Source organism: Leptonychotes weddellii, chromosome 4, assembly GCF_054177405.1.
Source record: "Leptonychotes weddellii isolate Sample4059 chromosome 4, ASM5417740v2, whole genome shotgun sequence".
In the NCBI taxonomy this organism is placed as follows: Eukaryota; Metazoa; Chordata; class Mammalia; order Carnivora; family Phocidae; genus Leptonychotes; species Leptonychotes weddellii.
This window is the reverse complement of record NC_138372.1, coordinates 83,935,355-83,958,664: the sequence shown is the minus strand read 5'-3', so window position 1 is coordinate 83,958,664 and position 23,310 is coordinate 83,935,355. Positions and strand designations below refer to the sequence as shown.

Sequence of the window (23,310 nt, the reverse complement as noted above, 5' to 3'; positions counted from 1 at the left end):
GACAAAAATGGTAGGGAAAGAAATTTTATTTTCAAGAATTTGTGCAGACAATGGTGAATAAAAAACTGTATTAAACTATAAAAGGCTGACTTCATTCCACCCTGGCATTCAGGGTTTATGGTGATGCCAGTTTGAATCTGAGGCAATACTGCTATCCCCCTTCCTCCACCCCTAAAAAACTCCCTCAGAGGAACAACTTCCTACCATTTTCAGTTGAAAAACATATGACACATCAACCAAAGTAATGAGTTAAACAGCCTTCTGCTTATCTGCTTACATAAAGGCAAGAAATGAAATAAGCTGTGTATTTGTTTCTTGCTGTAAATTACCTTCATTCTGTGCACTTTTTGGTACATTCTCGTAGGAAAACATCTCAAAATATAACAATTTAGGTCAAGATGACTCATCCGGGAGGCTGTAAAAATTGGTTTCAACAACTAGAACTGTGAAGTGAAGCAGCTCTCCTCACCAAGCTTAGAGACATTAGCCCTACTGGAAAACAAGTCATTAAAGCTACAAAGTAACAAGTGCAAAACATGCTGAACCTTTATTTCCAGGGAATAACGTTCCTGCTGGTCAACAGGTCCCAAACACACCTACAAGGTGTAACTCTTCCTTTCTGTTCCAATACATGTCCTTTCCCTTGTGTGAAAGATCCTCAGAAGTGACAATGGAAAACATATAAATCATTGAAATTTACCCTGCAGGCCAATTCTTGAAGAGACAAAAAAGCCACAACTCTGAGATGATTAGATATGTAGTGTTTACTTGAGGACTTTTTACACCTTTAGAAATCCTCAAAGCACTAAACTGTCTATATCAGAACCTAAACTTCCTAGCAGCTTTTCTTTGGGGAAAAGACAAAAAGACAATTTCCTGCCACACAGGGGTCAACCACAACTAACTTGTCCACCGTCAAGTTTTACTGTAACGGACAATTCAATTTGTTCCTATGTTGATGCCTGCTCTTTACAATAATTTTAGGCCAACACTCTCTCTTTTTAAATGGAGAATTCTTCCCTTCAAATGTTGAGTCATCTAAAATGATTTGTGTAAGAATTACCATATCCATAGAAAAGCCCAGTAATCTCCATTGCAAACATGTTTTCCTTTACTTTAGAAAACACCCTCATTTTATTCGTGGATTCTGTGAACTTTCCAAACATGCCCATGAATATCAGCAACTTCTCTCACTCATTTGAATTTATCATGTTCTTATAATACAAAGAATTTCCAAGAGATAGCTAGAGAACTGCAATATGCGGAAAACTAAGAGTTGCCCAAGAAAAACAAGTGATCAATTAAAAATTGCCATAAAAATCCAGACTCAAACACAGAATAAGGTTGTGTCTTGGAAAACATGACAAAACGTCCATCTAACATAACAATAAATTCTTATACTAGTTGACTGTACTAGTGTATGAATTATATACTAGATTTCTTTTACCCTAACTGCAAATATATTAAAAATTATTTCTTCAATACTTTCTCTTTCCCCTAGTGGTGGCATTTAAGACTGAGTAACACTATTTAGCACTCAGTAATTTAGAGTATATAAAAAGGCTTTAGGAAAATTGCAACAATGGATTCATTTTCCATATACCATTTGATGGGATGAAGTCTCCTTTGGGGGGTACTGGTGAACAGAACATTTTTCCTTACCTAAGTTACTGCTTCTGGTCTCATCATGGACAGTTAATTCCCAAATCTTACGTAGACCCAGGTTTTCTTGGCAAACTCTTGAGCTACAGCACACAGCACAGCTATTTCATCTGTCCTGTTTGCAGTGAGGACCATGCCTCTCTCTTATGTCCCCAGATGGGTATATGAAAGAGAAATTTCCAAAGCCAAAAAATTTCCTTGGCATTGTATAACTCCTGTTCCTCCCTTCTCCACCCCACCCACTCACCCCCGCCCCCACCAACTTGCCAAATCCAAATCAAACAGTGAAAAAAAAAAAAGTCCAAGACTTGAAAATTCTCTCTCCTTCCAAGAGGTGTGAATACAGCTTATGTTGTTCCCTAATGAGTCTCAGTTTGAAGAGATCCTGATGATGGGCTGAAGAACAGAATAGGTGACAGGTTTTTATGTAGGAGGTATGTAATCTTATCACCGTGGGGTATTAATTTATCTGGACATTATATGCTCTCTGCTGAGGACTGATTCACACACAGAGCAAAGGAAGTTGGCCTTCTGGAGTCCCCTGAAGCATAAATAATGTTTGTAACCATGAGGAATTTTCCCCATATATGGCAGGGGTAGATGCTGTGGTGTCATCTTGGGGACTTTGATGATTTTAGCTGAGCTCTCTTACGCTGGGCCCAGGCCCCGGACAGTTTCTTCACCCTCATCCTCTTGGTTGGCAGCTGATGAGACAGATGCTTTGGAATTCATTTTACAAACAGGACGTAAAAGGCCATTACAACACAGGCGATTGCCACAGCAGCATGCAGCCTGGTTCCAATCACAGCGGCTGGCAGACAAAAGTAAAAAGAGAAAAGAAATCACACCCTGCCCTTCATTTAAGTCCTCACTTTCAAGGTGGTATTTTGAAATCTCTAGTCACAACAAAGAGACCTATCAAGGTTCTCAGGAACCCACCCGGGGATACATTTAAATACTATCCTTAAGCTCTAGGTTCTAGGTGAATATACTGTTCGTATTTTGCTCTATTTTGAAAAAAGATTTAGGTAGGTAGGACTTACCCTTAATAAAAAGTAAAAAAAAAATCTGAGTTAATGAAACTTAAAAAGAGACTCCCATATATTCTTTCCAGAAATTCAGAAAAACTTTTCATTGGGAAACTATTCCAACAGTTCTAGTCCAGTCTAAATGGCTTTAATTTAGATACGTTTACTCCGTGGTGAATATTAAAATTACCTGGATGCTAAAATAAATGATTATGTAAAAGTGGAGCCAAATGCAATGCCAGCCTGTCCCGCCCGCTACACTTTGTAGCACCCCACTCTCCAGAGATAGCCATCTCCTCTCCCTGTCCAGAGATGATCATACCTTTGTAAAACACACCCCAAACTCCCTTCTTCTCTGAGAGCAGCCAGGTTTTGAGACGAGGTACTTTCTTGAAGTAAGCACAGGTGCAAACAAAGAGCAAACCAAACACCAGAATCCCATCCAAGGAGTACACTGTTACAGAAAGAAAAACAAACACACACACACCTTTGGTACTAATTTAGCTTGTGATCCCATTTGGAACTCCAAGGAGAACAGAGTGATATAATATCCAGGTGATAAAATCAACCAGCAATGCCAACCCTTGACAACAGGGAGCCAAAATCCTGGGACTAACAAAGTTACTTCATTGTTTCCCAAATTGCTTGTAGACAATCCCCTCATAAAGATTTCACTGCACCCTCTCCTCCCCTTTCAAGAGCTACAAGTCCTGAGAAGAGTGCATCACTTTAGTGGAATCTATCTCCCAGGAATGGCCAGTGTTGGTAAGTTTGAGAGAGGCGTAAGAATCCTTAGAGCCTGAGCTGAGGAAAGTACCCATGTTCCTATTATCAATCACTCATGTGCTAAAGGAGAGCCAGATGGTTAGCCAAGTCTCTCAGATCTGCATTTGTTGAAAAATACGTTAAGGCAAAAGTAAAGCTTAATGGAAATAGCAAGGATTAGAATTCATAAACTACAGTTTTCCTATGCTTATCTTATACCTCATGCATGATACTCTACTTACAAACCAAATTTCTGCTAGAATAACTAGATTCTTGTAAAAAAAAAAAAAAGTATCAGGTGTCGACATAGAACAATTGTGGAAAAAAGCTTTGAACAATTAGTTCTATTTCTTACATATGTAAAACAAGCTATTTCTTGTACATGTAAGCACAATGAAGCACCTAACTGCAAAAAAAAAAAATTTTTTTTTCAGACCATAAAAGGAGGGAAGATAACTAAAAGTTACTCAGTGATTACTATGTATCAGATTGCTCTCTTATTTCCTGGTTCAGATTTCTTCCTCCCAGAGATGTCCCTTCTGGTACTGTGCCTAGTAACCTCAGACCTGTGACTTGCCCAGGAAGCTCCAAAAGGATATTTTACATAATCAGTATCTGCCAGTTCTGGACCACTCTATCTCCCTCTCTCCAGATAGTTTTATCTCACAGCCAGGTGTCATATGAAAAAGGGCCCAGTAAATTAACACATACACTAAATTCTTATAATGAATGATGCTTTAATGTATTACTTAATGTATTATTCTTTTACTTTCATAAGTTCTTGCAGACAATGCCAAAATTCACAAAGAGGTGAAATCTGAGTCTCCACTGCTAGGCTTATGGAGAAGGTACTCTTGAGAAATGCTTTCCTGTGCCCCTCAAATCATACTAGGAGGCCTTCTCTTCTTTCCTATAAAGCTGACTCTAAAGACCATAAAAGTCCTGCTTCCTGCACTTCCCTGGAATTAAGAAATCATGTCTATAAAGTGTCCGAAGACGTCTGGAAAATTAGGTCGGATAAACAGGGTTGCAACTGCCACATCGTTTAGAAGAGGCAGTGTCTAAATCCAACCCTTGCAACACTAGCCAGGGTCTCCAGATGGGATCACTCAGGCAGGACTTTATAATCAAACAAGAGAAAGCTTACCGGCATTTTTTCAAAAACAAGGAGAATTATTTAAGGGTCTACATTCGCCTCCAGGAAAGTGTTAGGCTTGACACTCTCTGTGATTTCTTGGTCCTCCCAATGAGGCTACAGTCCGAAAGTATGAGAACGCAGGGGGCTGAGAGGAGGATCCTCTCTTTCCCCTGGTCCTAAAGCAATAGTCCAACTGGGACTGGCCTGCCTAGGAGTCTTCAAGGGCTAAAACGAACTTCTAGGAAGGGGGAAGAGAAAGCACAGGCTAGGGACTGAGGACTCGGGGTGTGGAGACGAGAGGCACTGGTATTTCTACATGGTCACGGGACGGGGGAACCGCGTAAGGGTTTGGGGGACAAGAGTTATGGATACTGAGAAGCCACGGTGGGGCTGGGCTGGGAGGGGGCGGGGAGAATGGCCACGTCAGTCCCGGTCCCGCCCGCCACGTTTCCCCTCGTCCTTTACTCCCACTCTCCACTCTGGGCGTTGGCTCTCACCGTTCGTCATGGCGGCTGGGCCCGGGCCTGGCTAGGGGTTCCGGGATCAGCTGTGAGTGGTAGCGGCGAAGACTGGGGAACCCAGCTCCTTGTTGACACTTCCCGATCGGGGCCGCAGCGACGGGTAGGAGGGGTAGTACGCAGGCGCAAGAGCAGAGAGGCGAGCGCCGAATGCAATCAGGAGTGGCTAGCAGATTGCGGAGCTAGGGAACTTGTGTGGGTGGTGCTTGCTGCAAATGCACGCGTAAGAAGAGCGCCAGCCGAGAAGCTTCCTAAGTGGCCATGGTAACCGTGTCTCCTTCTCCCTCTGCCCCTCCCCCTGCTCATGCTTGCTCTCGCGCGCGCGCTCTCCCCCACCCCCCAATAAAAAATAAAATTCGGCGAGAGTTCAACTCAATCTTCCGAGGCTGAAATTGTAAGTAAGGTTACCAGTGATTTGACAAGGCCCTAAAGGAACTCAATGCCGCTCTTGCTGCAGTGCCATCTGCTGACTGCGGCCTGCTTCGTTACAGAAAAAAAAGCTCGCAAATGCCTCCTTCTAAGAGCTGGAGTGGAGACGAGCCAAAGGAAGTCTAATGCAAGACATACTCCTTGCAAAAATAAAAATAAATGCGGGGCCGGGGGGGAGACATAGGGGACGAAACCTAAGACAAGGCCAGATATATTTATGCACATAAACAGACAAATCCCCCTGCCCAAATAAACTGCTCACAACCACTCAAAAACAACATAAAAATCTCTAATTGTCTTGGCCTTTGAACCTTTCATCAATTGTTATCCAGACCAGCATCAGCACTAATAATACCACTAGCAATCGTTAATTCCCTGCACCCATAGAGCCCAAACCAAGTCCTGAATAAATTCATGTTCACTAATTTGGATTGATCATGTAGCTCATCTTCAACTAAAAAATTTCTCCTCTTTTTTGGATACTATTGAACTGTGCTAGCGTCACTGACCTGCACCTAATTGTTGTCTTTACTCAGGTTCTTCCACCTCTATATAGATGTTCCTAAGAAACTTAACACCCTCTTTTTCTCATTATTAACTCTCACTTGGCAACCTATTCTCTTCATGGTTTCAACTACTACTTCTTTGCAGAGTTCTTGAGTTGATGTCCTATCCAAGCTCCAATCTTACATTTCTAATAGATGTTCTTCTGATATCTGAAATGTTTAAAGCCAAATGCAATTCCCCTCCGATTTCCCAGTTCCTAGGATTAATATTCCTTTCCCCCAGTCACTAAAGTTTAAACTTGTAAGCTATCTTTGTGTCAATTAGCTTTTTTCAAGATGTCATTCAGATTGTTCCCTTTTCAATCCTGCAGCCATCATGTTAGTGATTTTACTATGTCAGTCTTCTTTAAGCATCAATTTTATCCTCCAGTAGTGAAAACTTAACATTCTTAGAAGATTTTGACATTTCCAAAGCCAACACACCTTGTCGTATTATCCTATTTAATCCTCACAAGTGCCTTATTACCCTGTTTTGGAGATAAACTGAGGTTTAGGGTAAAACTACCCAGTGTCACACTCTAGCAATAATTCTGGTCTTCTGAACTGAGGACTAGAAAATTTTGCTCCAAATCACAACTGTTGTTTCCCGTAACAGCAACCACTGGCTGCTAAATATTGTTTAACTCCTTACCTTGCTATTCATGGCCTTCCTGCAGCACTTTCCACTGTTCTCCCAGGTAGACTTTAAGCTTCAGCTGTGAAAATAACTTCTATATTCTTCAAATGGTGCTGTTTGCTTTCACAGTTTTTGCTCATGCCATTTACTGTTTTGGTAATAACTTTATTTCATTTTGTACTAGAAGGAAACCACTCCAATTTTTTAAAAAAGATTTATTTATTCATTTTAGAGAGGGAGAGAGCACACAAGCAGGGGGAGGGGCAGAAGGAGAGGGAGAAACTCTGAAGCAGACTCTGACTCCCCACTGAGTTCGGAGCCTGATGCAGGGCTCCATCTCACCACCCTGAGACCATGACCTGAGCTGAAATCAAGAGTTGGCCACTTAACCGACTGAGCCACCCAGGTGCCCCAAAACCATTCCAATTTTTGTCACTCTCTGAAATATAAGTGTTTTTCCCCATGGATCTCAGAATTTAAGAATGAAGTTTAAGGACAAAGTCAAGGACAGTTGAAGAGCTGAGCAGAGTGACTGATTAGTTGTCTAATTACCATTTCAAAGGACAGTGATAGACCACAATATCCTACTCCGAATAAGTAGTTATTTTATTCTCTGCTCAGAATTTGCCCATTTCCATTTCTTCTTTTTCTATGTGTCTTTCTTCTTCCTACTCCTTCTTCCCACTCTTACATTTATGACCTTCTTTCTTTCTCTCTCTACTACATTTTTTCTTTTCCAGGTTTTATAAAGTAGTTTATCTTTTTATTGAATAAAACGAATCTCACCAGATTTTTGTTTCAAAATTTGTTATACCAAGAATTTTATATTTAAAAATTAAATTCAAGTTTTCTTTCTGTAAAATTGGGTTGTATTGGTTGCTCCTTTCTAGGGTCATTGAATGATTAGATGAATTACTGTTTACAACAATACCTGGCATGAAGTAAGGGCTCCATAAAGGCTAGTTATTACTGTTTGTTTTTTTTTTAAAGATTTTATTTGACAGAGAGAGACACAGCGAGAGAAGGAACACAAGCGGGGGGAGTGGGAGAGGGAGAAGCAGGCTTCCCGCCGAACAGGGAGCCCGATGTGGGGCTCGATCCCAGGACCCTGGGATCATGACTGAGCCGAAGGCAGACACTTAATGACTGAGCCACCCAGGTGCCCCAGTTATTACTGTTGTTGTTGTTCATTTGTTTAAAAAATATTAACCAGTGTCTATTATGTGCTCAGCACTTTGCTAGATTCTGTAGGATTAGAGGCAAAAATGAGTTCCTGCTCTCAGAGAACAAACTGTATTGAAGAAGATAGATGAATGAACACATTTAATAGAGCACAGGCATTATGTATGTAATGACATTATCTTTGATCTTCATAACTGTTTTGCAGAATATTTTTAAAATGAGAAACCTGAGACTCAAAGAAGGCACGTGGGTGACATCACATAGCTAGTTAGGATCCAAACCCAGGTCTGTCTGACTTCAGAGCTCCCTTCCCCCTTGTTTTCACACTGCTTCAAATTGGGATCCTTTCCACTGATACTAATCTTTGATGGTTTTGTTCCAAGCATTAGTGTTTCTGTCACGCTGGAAAGCACCATATAGCCTTACATCAGGCCAAAGCTTGGGCCACTGGCTCTTGCAGCCAAACTGCAAGGAGTAAATAGAACCCCACTGACTGGGGACTCAGTTCAGACAGTCCTTCCTCAGTTCATTTCAGCCTCCACTGGAAGACAGGCAGTTGTTGCCAAACACCTGTCAGTCAAGAACAGTGGCCTGTTTGTTCGGATTTTTGTGGTCACTGTGGTGAACACTAATCAGTCATGGGGACCATGACTATGGCATTCTGGTTTAACCAAAGAGTAAGTTCAGTCCCAAAGGCGCAGCTTGCAACAATAGCTTCATTTGAATTACAACATATTTGAAAAGGGATGTCAAACAGGCATTAATTTATGCTACAAATATTTATTCCGGGACTTCTGAGCCTAAGGAATGTACTATCCTTTGGAAGCTCAAAGATGAATGAGAAACAGACTCTGTTTTTAATAAGATTTAGCAGACAAGATAAGCCGTGTGTATAAATCACCAGAAAATACAGTAGAAAGTGAGAAGTGTCGAAGGAAAATGAAAATTAAGTGCTGTGGGAGAGTAAAGGAGAAAGTGCTTTCAGCTGGAGAGCCCAGGGGAGGCTTAGTGGAGGTGCAGACATTTTAGCTGGGCTGGAAAGGTGCATGTAGCATTTCAATAAAAAAGGTATTTTAGTGGGAAAGGAGTAGAGTGATCAAAGGCATGGAGATGGAAAAGCACAGGATAAGTTTGGGGAACAGCACACTCTTGCCTTTCTCCTTCACTGGCTAACTCCAGTCATCCCTCAGGTCTCAGCTCAAACCTCACCTGCTCACAGAAGGCATCTCTGACCTTCTTGGGTTGCCTTCCGCCATCATGCTCTGATAGGATCATACAATATCTATTCAGTTCATGTCCCTCTGCTGCACTGTAAGGTTCATGAGCCTGGGACTGTGTATTTTCAATGTTTGTCATTTTATCCCCAGTCCCATACCAGTGCTGCACATTTTACAGGTGCTTGTGAAATATTTTGTTGTGTGCATAATTGAATGTGGTCTGTGGAACTAGAATGGGGAGTTCATGAAGGAGAACAGCAGAAGATGCTGCTGAAAGATAGGTTCTGGAATAAAAACAGCTAACACAGAATGTTGACTACATGCCAGGTACAGTTCAAAGCACCTTCCGAGTGTTTACACATCCGAGCCTCCTAATAACCTTAGAAGGTTAGTAACTTATCTCCATCTCTCAGATAAGGAAGGGATGTATTGAGAGGTCAAGTAAGTTGTCTCAAAAGTAGCATAGCTGGTAAGTAGTACTGCTAGGATTTTTTTTTTTTGAGAGAGAGTGTGTGTGTGTGCAGGCATAACGTAGGGGGAGGGGCAGAGGAGAGAGAATCTTTTTTTTTTTTTTAAGATTTTATTTATTTATTTGACAGAGAGAGACACAGCGAGAGAGGGAACACAAGCAAGGGGAGTGGGAGAAGGAGAAGCAGGCTTCACGCCAAGCAGGAAGCCTGATGCGGGGCTCAATCCCAGGACCCTGGGATCATGACCCGAGCTAAAGACAGATGCTTAACGACTGAGCCACCCAGGTGCCCCGGAAGAGAGAGAATCTTAAGCAGATTCATGCTGAGTGTGGAGCCCAACTCAGGGCTACTACCCTGAGATCATGACCTGAGCAGAAAGGAAGAGTGAGATGCTCAACTGACTGAGCCGCCCAGGCACCCCAAGTACAGCTAGGATTTTAAAACCGACTCATCTGACCCCGGAGCAAGTTTAACCAAAGGGTATAGGTATTCTTTAGTAAAGAAGCAGATGGTTAAGACTGCACAAGATTATTGTGGAAATTCTGAAAGCCACTTTAAAAAAATGACACTACCTCACTCAACCCCAAACAGGGAGTGGCACTGAAGTCTGTACCCTGGGGTGGAGGGGAAGGAGTGAGGGGTGGGGTGGAGGAGGGGCGGCAGGGTGAGGGTGGGACTGCTTAGCTTCTCCTGGATTTGGGGTCTAGTTGGTACTACCTGCCTGCCCTCTCCTATCCCATCCTAATATATGCCTCAAGCCCACCACCCAGCCTCCTGTTTTCTTCATTTCTTATAGCCCCTCCCACTGCCTTTCTGTCCAAATTTTTCTCCCACAACTCAGCTCTACTGCTCCCTTCTATCAGCTACTGCTGTCTGCCTCTCTGCTGACTCCATTCTTTTGGGAACAAATCTCTTTTGTCATTAACCTTTTCTTTAGAAGCTCATTCCACTTTTTTGCCATAATAAAAACCTGACTTTTTCTAGCAGTTAGCTAAGTGTCTGGCACAAATTCACAGCCTTACTCATTTGGTAATTATTTATTCAAAGTCCACCTTCCTTGAGCCTACTGCCCTTTAAGGCTATTTTCCTCTCTTTGCTTTTCTACCCTTCACTGTCCAACTATACACTCATTCCTTAACCTCTTATAATCTGGCTTCCGTCTTCACTATTGCCCTGAAACTATTTTGTCCAGATTATTCTACCACCTCCTAATTGTCAAATCCTAGGCCTCATCTTCAATCTCTTAAACTCTTAATCTCTGTGGCACAGAGCACTCCTGACCACTTGCTTCTTTTTGAAATTTTTTCTCTTTTGGCTTTCAAAATATGTTCTTTTCCTCTTCATCTTTCTTCTTTATCTTTTCCTACAGTTAAAAATGATTAAAGAGGTTTAGGAAAAGGCCTTGGATTTGAACACTTCATGGAAGGCAGAACGCTTTTATAGGATAAAGAATAAAGAACAAGAAAGAGAAAAATGAAAATATCTGATTGGCTGGCTGATAGTCAACCTTGTTTGGAGTGAGAAGGCCCAGAATTGGCTTGGCATTTGGGGATTGGCTAAGGAATATGCTGCATTTCTGGTCAAACAGAACAATCAAGTTTCCATTTGCTGACGTGGCACTTGGGGCAGGAATAGCTCCACCGTGGGTCTAGAAATCTATTTCAACACTACCTCTTGGACCATTCCTTCTTTTCTGTTTTGTGAGGTACCATTTCTAAGGATCTCCCCTTTGCCCCCCTTCTCTCTTGCCTTTATTGCTGAGCAGTCTTTAAACTCTCACCTTTGTGTTGATGTCTCCCACACCATTTTCTTTGGTCCCAATTTCTCTGTGGTTTTTCGGCCCTGCGTGTCATTCTGCCTATAGGACATCTCTAGACGCTTAGACTGAGCTCATTTTCTCCCCCCACCCCAATAGATTTCCCATTTTACTTTCCAATTTATATTAATAATGTTCCATCCATCTGGATGTAAACCTCTCTCTCCGTAGCTATCAGATTCATTCAGACACAAAGTCCTGTAAATTCTACCTCCTAAATTCCTTCTTTTTAATTCAGGTTCTAATCATCTCTCATCCTAGGTCTCCCTGCTCAAGTGATCTTTTTTTTTTTTAAAGATAGGGTCGTGTGTCTCTTCTGCTTAAAGACCTCCCAGGAACTCTGCACTGTGAAGTTCAGTCTCTGAAGAGAACATTCCAGACCTTTCACACTCTAACTCCAGCTTCATTCCAGCCTCATTTCCTGCATCCCCACCTAACAAACTGGGCTCTGGTAATCCACCTGAAACATTTCCTAGAAGCGCACAATGACTTTTCACTCTCTCTGCTTTATTTCTGCTCTGCTCATAACTGCATTTTTTTTAACCTTTTGTATTTTGAATCTCAGGTTCAGAAGGTTGAATTATTGACACTCTGCAGTTCATGACATACTATTGTAATTGGCCCTTCCAAAGTCCTTCACCTGTTATTTATCCGTGCATTGCCCCACAACCTTTCAATGTATTTAATGTATATGTTTTTTTAATGTATATGTTTTCTTATTTGTTCCTGTAAAATATCTACTTTTTGTGTGTCTCTATATTTAATTTACATTATAGATCTCATTGTGTTTCTTTGTAAATTTAGCACTATGTTTCTAAGCTCTGTCCATGTGGTTAGTCTATTACTTCTGATTGCTGCATAGTACTTCTTGGTGTGTACCCAGCACATTTTATCTATCCTTTGATAATGGACACTGTGAATGTTTTATACCTGAACCCCTGGACAAGGCCAGAGTTTTATCACTACCTAACACAGCGATTCTCAACCCTATCAGACTCAACAATCTTCCTTAAATAACAAAAGTATTATAATGTCTCCTTTATTATTCTGAAATGACATTCACAGATCATATAACATACTTTGGTAGGCAGCCTCTCAGAGAACCCCCAATGATGTCTGCCTCCTGTTATACTCATCCTTGTGTAATCCCCTCTCCTTGAGAATAGGCTGCACTTAGCTGAATTCTCTTAAATGGAATAGGACAGAAGTGATGGGATGCCACTTACAAGGTTAGGTTACAAAAAAAACCCTGTGGTTTCTGTCTTGGGTGTTCCTGATTCTCTCCCTCATCTGTGCTGAGAGAAGCCAGCTGCCATGTTGTAAGCTGCCATATGGAAAGGACCATATGGCAAAAAACTGAGGGAGGCCTCTGGCAATAGCCAGTGATGAACTGAGGCCTTTAGTCTAACAACCTGAAGGAACTGAATCCTGTGGACAACCATGTAAGTGATTTTGGAAGTGGATCTTTCCCCATCAATACCTCAGATGAGACTGCAGTCCCAGGCAAACACCCTACCAGCACCATAAGGGACCTTGAGCCAGCTAAACTGCACTCAGCTAACCTGCACCCAAATTCCTGACCCACAGAAACTGTGTGATAAATGTTTGTTTTAAGCCACTAAGTTTGGGGATAATTTGTTACAGACAACAAATAACAAATATACCTAACTATCCAATAATTTAAAAATAATATATAATGCCCTATTGTAATAGAAAGATAAAATACAGACAGTGAATTATAATATGTTTCAAGATATAAATGCTCAGGCATGACTACACTAGAGGGTATAATGATTTTAGATGCTTGCCCCTACATGTAGAATCACCATGAATGCAAGAGCTACAAATGCAGAATGACTCCAGTGAGTATGCGCTACTCAAATTATTACAAGTGATGTGGCTTTTGGTGACATTATTTCCTGAAATGGTTCACAGCTCTTGGTAAGTTCCAAACAAAACAAAATACAATATCCCTCCAATTTTAGGGTACTTACTATTTGGGGAAAAGCTCAGTTCATTCCTCCCTGTGTCTTTCTTCTTTACTTTCACACAGAACATTTAACTTCTGACACTTCTGGTCACCAAATGTGGGCTTCTTTTCCCACACCAAACTGTCTGTACAGCTGGGTGTCCTACAATCTAACTCAATTCTTCACACTATCTACCTGGAGATAGTGTTAAATCCCATGGGCTAAGGAAGGGCTCAATCCCACAAGACTGCCTCCCACTTTAGATGCCAATCACAAGTAGTAGGTCCCAGGTTGCCCACATGTCTGTCCACCTTGGCTACAAATCAGAGGTTCCCATGACTTTGCTCCCCCTTGGATTTATTTGCTAGAACAGCTCACAGAACTCAGGGAAATATTTACTTAGATGAACAGCCAGATGATTAGAGTGAGGTCTGGGAGGGTCCTAAGTGAAGAGCTTCTGTCCCTGTGGAGTTGGGGGTGTGTCATTCTCTCCAAAGGTGGATGTGTTCCCCAACCTGGAAGCTCTCCAAACCCCCTACTATTGGGATTTTTATGCCTCATGTAGGAATGATCAATTATTAACTACATTTCCAGCCTCCCTCCCATCTCTGGAGAATGGGAGCTGGGGCTGAAAACTCCAACCTTCTGATCGTGGCTTGGCCTTTCTGGTGACAGCCCCCAGCCAGGAGCCCACCCTAAATTGCCTCATGAGAACAAACGATGCTCCTATCCGCTTACCACTTAGGAAATTGCAAGGGTTTTAGGAGCTCTGTGCCAGGAACTGGCAGCAGAGACCACTATATATATTTTATATTATCTCACAGTTGCATTCCTAGAAAATCAAATGTTAAGAGCATAGGACATGCTTTGTGTCTATACGTTAACAATGTCAGGTTCTAAGCTCAGATAATTAAAGATTTTTCGTTCGCATGAATCTTTAGCAGGACATTCAGAAATATTGTGGGACCCTTCCTTGTGTGGCATCATGTCTTGCATTGCAGAACATTTGATATCCCTAGCTTTAGCCTTCTAATGCCAGTGGTTTTCCTCATTGTTCTGAACACAAAACTCCCCACAAATAGTTAATCCTCAGTCTAAGGGGTGGTGTTTTCCTCTTAAAAACTAATAGCGAAGAAAAACATACCCAATAACCCGTACAGTGCTTGGCATTTAATAATAGTGTAACTATAAGTTGTTAAATTTGTTTAAATACACTCTTCGGGCAGCCCAAGAACGCATAGCTTCACAACCCCGAACCAGGAAGTGGTGATTCGATATGTAGAAGGCAATTCAGAGCCACAACAAGCTATACACCGCTCAGTCCACGATTTCCTTTTTTTTTTTTTTTTGGCTAATGTTTAATTAATCCGTGACCCCGATCACAGAGCGTAGAGCTCATCCCCCTCCGTAAACTCCGTGGCCTCTGCTGTTAGTTTCTGCGCATCTTCTCCCCCGTCCCCCACCCCAGCTGGCCGAGCAGGCCCCGCCCCGCCCGGCGCGTCACCGGAAGTGAGGCAGAGGAAATAGTAAAACCCGCTGGGAGCGAGGTGGCGGAGAAGTGTAAGCTGGCTGGTGGCATGGCAGACGAGGAGGAAGACCCTACTGTGAGTGACCACCACTGTTCCACCCCACTCTTTTCTTCACTCCCTGGGGTACAGAAGCGGATCCTGAGTTCAGAATCACTCGAGATTTTCCTTAGCGAATTCACTCGAGAGAGTTCGGGGACTTCACGCCGTGCTAGCCTTTCCCTTCGGATTCATCTCTTAGTACGTGGGGCAGGACGTGACGGAAGAGTAGGAAGGTGGCTCCTTGTTCTTTGCTTTTGGTTTGTATTTGCTAGACACTCTTTGAATCGCCTGGGCGGTCATCAGAGGACAGAGCTAATATTTGTTAGCTCTCATGAAAGAACACTGCAGCTGGTAACAAAACTATATACTTACTGTAAAGTTGTGGGAAAATAATGGACCGAAAGTCAGGCAACCTGGATTTCAAAATCTCTGTTATCTATGATCAAGTTACTTAACTTTGAGCCTCGGTTTTCCTGGCATAAAATGGGGTTAAGGCTTATTTGAGGAAAGTTCCTAGCCCTGTATGAGCAGTGCTTAGAGAATACTAGTTTTGCTTACTTTGATTAAATACCAACTCTCTGGGCGCCTGGGTGGCTCACTTGGTTAAGCGACTGCCTTCGGCTCAGGTCATGATCCTGGAGTCCCGGGATCGAGTCCCGCATCGGGCTCCCTGCTCGGTGGGGAGCCTGCTTCTGCCTCTGACCCTCCCCCCTCTCATGTGCTCTCTCTCTCTCTCGTTCTCTCTGTCTCAAAAAAAAAAAAAAAAACCAACTCTCTCTCTCCCTTTTTTAAAAATACCAACTCTTTTTTTTTTTTAAATACCAACTTTTAATAGTAAAACTGTGTAGTACTAGGCTAACTAGTTGGTTTAAAAAAAAGAAAGTATGGTTATTGGAACTCTTCCAGGAGAGGCAGTAGGATTATTTGTTAGGGACACTGTAGAAGCCATTCCTGCATGAGTGGGAAGTTGGATTGGATAGTCTTTAAGGCTCCTAAAATGCTAAGATTTCATAATTTGCTGCTTGTTTTAGGCTCTCTGGCATGACACAGTGTTGAAAATGGAAAAAAAAAATCAAATGCAGTGCTTGACATTTCTATATATACATTTTAATTTATAGTTTGAGGAAGAAAATGAAGAAATGGGAGGAGGTGCAGAAGGCGGACAGGGTAAAAGGAAGAGACTTTTTTCTAAAGAATGTAAGTAATATTTGACAATGATTTAATTACAGATGATAAAAACTTTTGGACATGTCTGTTCAAAGTAGTTTAATGTTCTGAATGTGTTTCTCTGTGGGGACAATATTCTCAGATTTGCCTATAAAATTCTCTAGTTTCTGAATCATAGATATGAGTGATCCTAACCCCAAATTATATGTGTATAGGTGGGTGGGTGTGTGTATACACTTTTTTTTTTTTTTAAGTGAGGAAATGTGATCACTGTTTCAATTCAGGGCCTTAGAACATACCTCCATTACTTTTTGTGTCCCTTGCTATTGCAGCAGAATTCCTTTGTCTGCAAGTCAGAGGTTTTGATGGATCCTGGGACAGGTGCTGAGGGTATGGAATTAAGTTGGGGCTTTGGACTAAGGCATTGGACAAGACAGAAAGGTGGTGAACAGTGTAAGACATTACAGTGGCATAGAGATTATAATGTATTGGTTCTCTAGTATATTCCCTCAGTAGGCTGGTTTGACTCTTTTTGGCAGCAGCAAGAGGGAGAGCTGCTGTTTCTAGTGATAGTCAAAGCCAGCCCCTGAAAGGCACTGTGACAACGTGCTCTCCATCCTGTGTCCTTTACACAGTTATGGCTGAGTATTGACAGATGAGACAACACATGAAGATATGGTTTATTGGGTGCCTGGGTGGCTCAGTTGGTTAAGCGACTGCCTTCAGCTCAGGTCATGATCCTGGAGTCCCGGGATCTAGGCCCGCATCGGGCTCCCTGCTCGGCGGGAAGTCTGCTTCTCCCTCTGACCCTCCCCCCTCTCATGCTATCTCTATGTCATTCTCTCTCTCAAATAAATAAATAAAATCTTAAAAAAAAAAAAAGATATGGTTTATTTATGCTGGGTCAAACAAGTGGTTCCCAAATGCTCTTGAAACTGCAGTCAGTAGGGCTTTATATATATATATTTTTTAACGACTCAAATCCTCCATATCTCAGTTTCTCACCTAAAGCTGACCACTCCTTAATCCATCTCTGATACTGTTTACTCCATTTGTTTTTTTACTTCTTATATCAGCCTAAGAAGGGGATTTCCACACCAGAGCATCCCAGAGTGATGTTTGCATTGTCAGTTCTAAGCAGAAACCTTTGTTCTACTTGGATTGCTTTATTTTTGTGATAATAAGAATTTGGAATCTTCACAGCCTTCTCCTTGTCTTACCTGAATCTTGATATACCTTAATGGCCAAGCTCTGTTCTCCTAAACCTTCTTTTTAAAAAAATTTTTGCTACTATAACACAATGTTTCAAAGCATTCATTGGCATTTGTGTCTTTACAAATCAAATGCAGTTTACATACATACTAGTGAATTATGCCCATCACAATGTTAATGACAAAGTATCTTACTCAAATTTTTAAGGAAGAATAGTAAGCTTACAATGGAAAATCCTGGCAGACAAGTAATGTCTAAAGTGTTAGCCAGGGGCGCCTGGGTGGCTCAGTCGTTAAGCGTCTGCCTTCGGCTCAGGTCATGATCCCAGGGTCCTGGGATTGGGCCCCGCATCGGGCTCCCTGCTCAGCGGGAAGCCTGCTTCTCCCTCTCCCACTCCCCCTGCTTGTGTTCCCTCTCTCACTGTGTCTCTCTCTGTCAAATAAATAAATAAAAAATCTTAAAAAAAAAATTAAAGTGTGAGCCAAATGATCAAAGTCAGTTCATCAGTAATACATATTAACATCACGTACCTCCGATATGATGCATTAAGAGGGCGCATCACCTCTATGGTACCCTTTCTAGTAATGTGTAACCACAGTCTAATCATGAGAAAACACCAGACAAACCCAAATTGGAGAACATTCTACAAGATCACTAACCAGTGTCCTTCCAAAGTGTCATAGTCATGAAAGAGGAGAAAAGTCTGAGGAACTGTCACTGCTCAGTGGAAAGTAAGGAGGCATGATAACTAAATAGTGTGGGATCCTGAAATAGAAAAAGGACATTAGTTGAAAAACTGGTACAATCTGAGTAAGTTCTGTACTTGTATCAGTGTTAATTTCTTCATTTTGATAAATGTCTGTGGCTCCATAAGATGTTAACATCAGGGGATGGTGGATATAGGGTATTTGGGAGCTCTGTACTATTTTTGCAACTCTTTTGTAAGTCTGAAATTATCTCAAAAAAGAAAAGGCAAAAAAGTTGTCAGAATCCAAAAGGGAGAAAAAATATTGGCTCTTGTGTTTGTTTTGTACCCCCTGTATCTGGACCTAAAGGCTCTTGCCAGTTTAAACCCTAGGGATACCTCTATCCCAGCCTGACTTCCAGATCACCCCTTTCTTTTCCTCCCTAGGCCTGGTGTACCTAATTCTTTCAGTTCGACCAACTTTTGCTTCTCCTAAATAGGAATTATTATTTTTTTTTTTTTAAAGATTTTGTTTATTTATTCATGAGAGACAGAGAGAGAGACAGAGGCAGAGGGAGAAGCAGGCTCCCCGCGGAGCAGGGAGCCCGATGCGGGACTCGATCCCAGGACCCTGGGATCATGACCTGAGCCGAAGGCAGACGCTTAACCGACTGAGCCACCCAGGCGTCCCAATAGGAATTATTCTTAATGTACTTATTTCTTCCTTTAAAAGTGTTCTAGGGTTTTTTGTTTTGTTTTGTTTTTACTGTACTTAAATTGTACTAGTCTTAAATGAACAGCTTGATGAATTTTATGTATTTACATATACTTAAAACCACCACTCAGATACAAAATATTTCCAACCTATGATAGGTTTTTTTTTTTTAACATTTATATACCACTTTCAGAATCTGGTAAGAGTTGATTATTCTTTGCAGAACAGTGCACACACACAAATAATATATAAAATTTTTACATATAATTTCAGAAGGGTTCAAGGGTTTCTCAAAGCCTGTCCATAGACTAACTGGGGGTTTATAGCCTATAGGATGATAATCCATATGGATCCCATCTGCCTTAAACTACCAAGAAGTGTAATACTGTTGAGAATAGGAATATAGACTCTGGAGCCAGATCACCTGCGTTCAAACGTGGACTCCATCTCTTACTATTTGTGTGACCTTGGGTAAATCACTTAGCTCAGTGCCTCAGTTTTCTTACCTAAATGGAATAGGGATAATAATAGTATCTACTTCAAAGGATTGTTGTGAGGATTAAATGAGTTTTATTTTTATTACTCTGTATTAGAGTTTTTTTTCTCTTCTGCATTTTCTATGGTTCTTTCAGATGAAGCCTGAAAGGACTTTGTTAGCAGTGCATTCATTGATCTAGGAAATGAAATATCAAGATTCTACATAGTTTACTTTCTCCATTTGATTACCCTGTTCTTCATATAAGATGTAATTGGAGCAATTTCTCTCATGTCCTTTTCCCTCTGTTAGTATCAGAAAGGATTTTGCCTTCTCTTTTCCAATGCACCACTGCCCTCCCCTAACCCCAGACCATATACGCACAGAACACTCCCAGTAAGGGCTGAGCCATTGCTACTCATCCTGTCACTGCCATGGCATTTCCTACTTCAGGTTATTCCAGGGTTGTGGGTAAATAGGTAATAGAGGTTAGGGAAAGAATATTGATGTCAGGGTTCAGTAGCTGGGAGGGAACAGGAGTTCCTACTAGGGAAGGACAGTTAGGAACAGTTAGTTGGTTATGAGATTGTGGTTAAAATCTTTTACACTTAAGTCCGTGCTTGTAGGCACAATGTAAATACGTTTATACAAGTATCTTCTCTATCTTAGTCCATTTCTAATTTGAAAAAAGTATTGGTAAAATTGTTAAATTTGTTCAGGTAAACAAAAACGATTGTTCTTTTACAGTGCGATGTATGATGTATGGGTTTGGGGATGACCAGAATCCTTATACTGAGTCAGTGGATATTCTTGAAGACCTTGTCATAGAGTTCATCACTGAAATGGTAAGATTTTTTTGTAATTGGTCTTAGTTAATTGAGTGATAGATTTGAAATTCTAACTTTTAGTTAAGACTAGAACTATGCCATCCTTTTGAAATAAGATTATCCATTTGAGTGCCTTTTTGTGGAAGTTACTGATTACTATTTATCATTAAAGATACATAGATATGTAAACATACACACATGTACATGTGTACACATACAATAGTCTACCCTTTCCTGAGTTTTATTTATAAGGACATAATTATAAGATCCTTGAGTAAAATTTAAAAATGGTAACCATAATCCCATCATCTAATGTAAGTTTCCCCCTTCCAGTATTTATTTAAATGTATACAATGCTGGGGCGCTTGGGTGGCTCAGTCACTTAAGCCTTTCCCTTCAACTCAGGTGATGATCTCGGGGTCCTGGGATCGAGCCCCACATTGGGCTCCCTGCTTTGCTTCTCCCTCTCTCCTCTCATGCTCTTTCTCAAATAAGTAAATAAAATCTTTTTTTTTTTTTTTAAGATTTTATTTATTTATTTGACAGAGAGAGACACAGCGAGAGAGGGAACACAAGCAGGGGGAGTGGGAGAGGGAGAAGCAGGCTTCCCGCTGAGCAGGGAGCCCGATGTGGGGCTCGATCCCAGGACCCTGGGATCATGACCTGAGCTAAAGGCAGACGCTTAACAGTTGAGCCACCCAGGCGCCCCAAGTAAATAAAATCTTTAAAAAAAATGTATACAATGCTTACATAGTGGTAATCATGGTATGCATTTTTTACTCAAAATTTTACAGTACATACTTCCTGTATTCTAATCACAATTATTTTAAAGGATTTTTTTTTTTTTTTTTATTCATTCGAGAGAGAGAATACGGGGAGGGGGAGAAGCAGGCCCCCCCGCTGAGCAGGGAGCCGGATGTGGGGCTCTATCCCAGGATCCTGGGATCATGACCTGAGCCAAAGGCAGACACTTAACCATCTGAGCCACCCAGGCGCCCCGATAATCACAATTATTTTAGTAGTTAAGTAAAATTCATTTAAATTGTTTCCTAATATATTTAACCATTTCTTTCTTGTATAAGTTATTTACAGATTATTAAGTGAATAGATAATTTTGAATGACCATATTCATGAAATTTCCTCCCATCTCCTTGGATAAATTCACAGGGTTGGGAATACTGAGTTCGGTTGTGTTCCTATGAATTTCTACCCTGTGTTATGGATTATTTCCTTAGTACGGAATAATAGAAGTAAAATTCCTGCATCAGACAGTATGCATTTTTATTTTATTTTATTTATTTATTTATTTATTTTTTTAAAAGATTTTATTTATTTATTCATGATAGACAGAGAGAGAGAGAGAGAAACAGAGGGAGAAGCAGGCTCCCAAGGAGCAGGGAGCCTGATGCGGGACTCAATCCCAGGACCCTGGGATCATGACCTGAGCTGAAGGCAGACGCTTAACCATCTGAGCCACCCAGGCGCCCAGACAGTATGCATTTTTAAAAATTCTTTTCCATTTATAAAAGTAATATTTATTAAATTTAGGAAGTATAAAAAAGTTCAGGAAAGGGGTGCCTGGGTGGCTCAGTCAGTTGGGGTCATGATCTCAGGGTCCTGGAATCGAACCCCGCATCAGGCTCTCTGTTCATCGCGGAGTCTGCTTCTCCCTCTCACGGTCCCTCTGTGCTCTCTCTTCCTCTCTCTCTCTCTCAAATAAATAAATCTTAAAAAAAAAAATGCAGAAGGGGCGCCTGGGTGGCTCAGTCGGTTAAGCGTCTGCCATCGGCTCAGGTCATGATCCCAGGGTCCTGGGATCGAGCCCCGCATCAGGCTCCCTGCTCCGCAGGAAGCTTGCTTCTCCCTCCCCCACTCCCCCTGCTTGTGTTCCCTCTCTCGCTGTGCCTCTCTCTGTCAAATAAATAAATAAAATCTTTAAAAAAAAAAAAAATGCAGAAAAGAAAATAGAAATCTGTAATCCTTCCACCTAGAGACCCCTAATGCTGAGATTTTGGTGAATATTTTCTTGATTTTTTGCACATATTTTTAAACTTTATTAAATTGAAATCATATAGTGTATTTAGTCTTAGAGCCTGCTTTTTCACTTAAGTAGAACTCTGTCCTCTGTGTCCTTGCATAACACTCTATAATTTTAATGGCTTTATAATGTTAATTGATTAGATGTGCCCAAATTTATTTAATGCCTTACTAAATAGATTCCCCTTTTTTAGTCATTAGAAATAATGCTATGATGAACCTTTGTTTGTTTTTTAAAGATTTTATTTATTTGAGAGAGTGAGCAAGAGAGAGAGAGAGAATGAGCAGGGGGAGGAGCAGAGGGAGAAGCAGATTCCCCGCTGAGCAGGGAGCCCAACGTGGGGCTCGATCGCAGAACTCTGGGATCATGACCTGAGCCAAAGGCAGATGCTTAACTGACTGAGCCACCCAGGCACCCCGAATCTTTGTTTTTGTATAGGATGAATGTATGATAGGAGATGAGATTTATTTGAATTTAAGAAAACCTACCACTATTTATCAACTACTGAGACAGAAAGCTTAAATGAAATGTGCAGTTAAAGAAATTATAGAATTATAAAAATGAAGACAAAGCTACATAGATCAAAAAAGAAACATCAATAGATTTGATAGTTTTAATGTCCTTAGTATTTTTTTCTTTAAAGATTTTATTTATTTATTTGACAGAGAGAGACACAGTGAGAGAGGGAACACAAGCAGGGGGAGTGGGAGAGGGAGAAGCAGGCTTCCTGCTGAGCAGGGAGCCCGATGTGGGGCTCGATCCCAGGACCCTGGGATCGTGACCTGAGCCGAAGGCAGACGCTTGACGACTGAGCCGCCCAGGCGCCCCTAATGTCCTTAGTATTAAAAAATGTCTGTAAACCATTAAGAGAAACATTCCTATAACACAGTAGAAAGTAGATAAAGGACATGAATAGGAAGACAATTCACAAATGAATAGGTATAATAATTAGAAGAGAAAATCTTCAAACTCACCAGTATTAAATAAATGCAAATTGAAAGAGTAAAATATTAGATTTGTTTTAAGTTAATTTATTTCTTTGTAATAGACTCACAAGGCAATGTCAATTGGAAGACAAGGTCGGGTACAAGTTGAAGATATCGTCTTCTTGATTCGAAAGGACCCAAGGAAGTTTGCTAGGGTTAAAGACTTGCTTACTATGAATGAAGAATTGAAACGAGCTAGAAAAGCATTTGATGAAGCAAACTATGGATCTTGACACCTTCTGTACTTTCTGAAGCTTCAT

At 41.2% G+C, this 23,310-nt stretch overlaps 2 protein-coding genes across 2 annotated transcripts; one reads left to right on the top strand and one right to left on the bottom strand.

Annotated features, from left to right (window-relative positions):
* Positions 1-11: 11 nt before the first annotated feature.
* TMEM167B (transmembrane protein 167B) lies at positions 12-5,251 on the bottom strand. The gene is made up of 3 exons (XM_006742045.3): positions 5,091-5,251; positions 3,013-3,144; positions 12-2,473 (listed from the first exon to the last, which is right to left on the bottom strand). The coding sequence occupies exons 1-3, from the start codon at positions 5,098-5,100 to the stop codon at positions 2,391-2,393; spliced, it is 225 nt and encodes a 74-aa protein (XP_006742108.1). The 5' UTR covers positions 5,101-5,251; the 3' UTR covers positions 12-2,390.
* Positions 5,252-14,879: 9,628 nt separating this feature from the next.
* On the top strand, positions 14,880-23,310 carry TAF13 (TATA-box binding protein associated factor 13). Its single transcript, XM_006742044.3, has 4 exons — positions 14,880-14,981; positions 16,064-16,142; positions 19,947-20,044; positions 23,113-23,310. The coding sequence occupies exons 1-4, from the start codon at positions 14,955-14,957 to the stop codon at positions 23,281-23,283; spliced, it is 375 nt and encodes a 124-aa protein (XP_006742107.1). The 5' UTR covers positions 14,880-14,954; the 3' UTR covers positions 23,284-23,310.

Coding starts and splice junctions, on each gene's coding strand:
- TAF13 (XM_006742044.3), top strand. CDS start 14,955: ATGGCAGACGAGGAGGAAGACCCTACT. Junction 16,143..19,946: donor GAGACTTTTTTCTAAAGAAT/GTAAGTAATATT, acceptor GTTCTTTTACAG/TGCGATGTATGATGTATGGG. Junction 20,045..23,112: donor TAGAGTTCATCACTGAAATG/GTAAGATTTTTT, acceptor TCTTTGTAATAG/ACTCACAAGGCAATGTCAAT.
- TMEM167B (XM_006742045.3), bottom strand. Junction 2,474..3,012: donor TTGGGGTGTGTTTTACAAAG/GTATGATCATCT, acceptor TTTGTCTGCCAG/CCGCTGTGATTGGAACCAGG.